Genomic DNA, 2494 nt, shown 5'->3' with positions numbered 1-2494 from the left:
TTAAGGCTAGTTGAAAACGAAGATCGCAGCAAAATTTCCTACATCGTCAGTTAGTATTCTGAGCTGAACAGCGTCGTATGAACGCACGAACTTTCCCGCTTTGTATTGCTTACGCAAGCTTCTGGGCAGGCAGATCTGTGCATGTGAATCGGCCTTTAATAGCAACATGTGTCCGATACATACGCTGTGAAATAAGTGAATAAACAACCAATTTTAAAGAAAAGCGTACACCGAAATTACTGATTATGTATTTCTGAATCATAGAAAAAATGGTCGTGATCGCAGAGCATTAATATTTAATTATTTATTTTGTTTTGTTTACACATTCTTTAGTTCTATTGTTATTGGTGTCCATTAAGTTCTCCTTCGTCATCTTCGTCATCAGCATAAAGTCACCGATATTCACTGCGTACAAAACATTAATGTCCTTGAACGCTCCAGGAGGCGCAGAGAACCACGTCAACAGAAATATCGCATCAGGCGAGTGTCTGTGACTCTGTGACGCTGTTTGGGAGTGTGGAGGAAACAGTGCGCATTTGATACGCAGTTAAATAAAGAATGTCTTCATCGGAAGAATCTGAATTGAAAGCAGGTCATCCTCCGGCTGGTGAGTTTAAAGCAATTGTTTGTTTTTGTTGACTGTTGTTTTTGTTGATTGATTGATTGTTTACTTTACTATGGACTCGAACGTATGTTTCCATTCTTTCAGTGAAAGCTGGAGGGATGCGAATTACGCAGCACAAGTCTCCAAAGGAAGAAAAGGAAACCAAGTCCACGAAAGACAAAGATTTTTCAGAATCCGAAGGGAATTCGGCTTTGAAAGTTTCTACAAGGTACGTTGAAGGAAGTTTGTTGCGCAGTATAAAGGTGGCCTACAATGCTGTGTTTGTATGCGGGGGTTTGGCGATGTTAATCACGTGAAAACTTTTGAACTGTTGATTTCAAAGTCGTTTATTATATTTGCTATAGATTGTAGCATATCACTGCCACAACGCAAAAAATGCATGAAATGAAAGAAATAAAGTATTGTATTGGGGTTAGTGTAAGCAAATTGTCAGAGGAACAACATCGGGCGAAAAGCAGGAGATTATAGTGAGTTTTTAAGAAGAAATAGTATACTGTAAAAGATTAATTAAATTAAATATCAGGAAGTGCGAAAGTCGTGGTTGTCTTACCAGATGCATTTACACAACGAGCAAGATTGCTTAGGGATATGATTTCTTAGAAAAGTATATTTGGAGAACTTAGTTACAGTGGTCTGTGTGATAGTAATTAGGTTATCATTAAAATTGAATCACAGTTATTGAAAGATACTGCCCCTTGATAATGTTGATAAAAGAGAAAGTTGCGTGTGCATTAGTATCCTCTTAAGTAGGCTAGTAGTCAGCTTGTGGAATACCAGTGTTGTTAAAAATCTGTGCAGATGATGTATCTCTTGTTTCAGTCCTCCAAAATCTTTGACAATATCAGGAGCACCAGTGAGAGGCCATGCTGATTTTCCCACCGAGGCAGTGCAGAGTTTTCATGAGAAACCAGTGCCAACACATGATTCACGCCATACTCCATCCAATAAGCCAAACATAATACATCAGCCTCGCAAGTAGGCTGCTCAGGACATACGGGTTAACTACTGTTTTTACTAAAGTCAATAATTCTCCATGGTGTGTTGACTACTTTGGAACATTCTTTAAAGCATTTTTTTCTCATATTTTGTCACATTGAGGTTTTGGGCATTCCTTTTCCTGAAGACACTAATTTTTTCCATGCCAGTGTCTTGCAAATCTTCTGTTACTCTGAAAGACTGATAAGTGCCTGAAAGAATAGGTACAGATGCATTTATGTGTCAGCTGTGGATCTGTGGGACCATAATTGTATGCATTTTACACATATTAAGGCAAGATCTATTCTTTTGAAGTATCACCTCTGTTTCAGTTATTTTTGATGTAGTGAGAGTAAATTATTTGCAGTAGCATTTAATTCATATTTCTGAGTGAGGTTTTCAGTGTTAACTAAGGAATAACAAGAATGATTGTTTTTTGTAATAATAGAAAATAATTTTTGGTCTTTATAATATTAAATGATAATGGTAGCATATATCAAGAAAATGTATCCACTTATGAGAAACAGATGATGTTCAGCAATTTAATTCCTGTTGTTGTTGAAGTAATTCACATTTTGAGACAGTGATTTTTACTATTGTACGCAGGTATTATGCGCTTAAATAGCAAGGTGATTGGGTATTAATACTGTTGGAATAAATATGTTAACAATATTTTTGTTAAGATTTTGTAATTGTTTGTTATATGGATGAAAATTTTTGAACACAATACATTTAACAGCTTGTCAAACTGAAAATCATCACCATGTGATGATTGCTTTATGCACACATGGTAAAACGTTTAAGAATTTGATATTTTGGCTTGTCTGTACATTTGAATAAAAGTGTCTTGAGACACTAAGATAATTTGTGTACTATGCTCCGTAATCAAAGAAG

General features: G+C 36.0%; 1 protein-coding gene across 1 annotated transcript; it reads left to right on the top strand.

Annotated features, from left to right (window-relative positions):
- The first annotated feature begins 439 nt into the window (after window positions 1-439).
- LOC126416131 (death-associated protein 1) lies at window positions 440-2272 on the top strand. Its single transcript, XM_050083669.1, has 3 exons — window positions 440-607; window positions 710-833; window positions 1445-2272. Exons 1-3 carry the CDS (start codon window positions 559-561, stop codon window positions 1602-1604), a joined length of 333 nt encoding a protein of 110 aa, XP_049939626.1. The 5' UTR covers window positions 440-558; the 3' UTR covers window positions 1605-2272.
- The last annotated feature ends 222 nt before the right edge of the window (window positions 2273-2494 follow it).

This window comes from Schistocerca serialis, chromosome 8, assembly GCF_023864345.2.
Source record: "Schistocerca serialis cubense isolate TAMUIC-IGC-003099 chromosome 8, iqSchSeri2.2, whole genome shotgun sequence".
In the NCBI taxonomy this organism is placed as follows: Eukaryota; Metazoa; Arthropoda; class Insecta; order Orthoptera; family Acrididae; genus Schistocerca; species Schistocerca serialis.
This window is presented reverse-complemented; position numbering and strand designations above follow the sequence as displayed.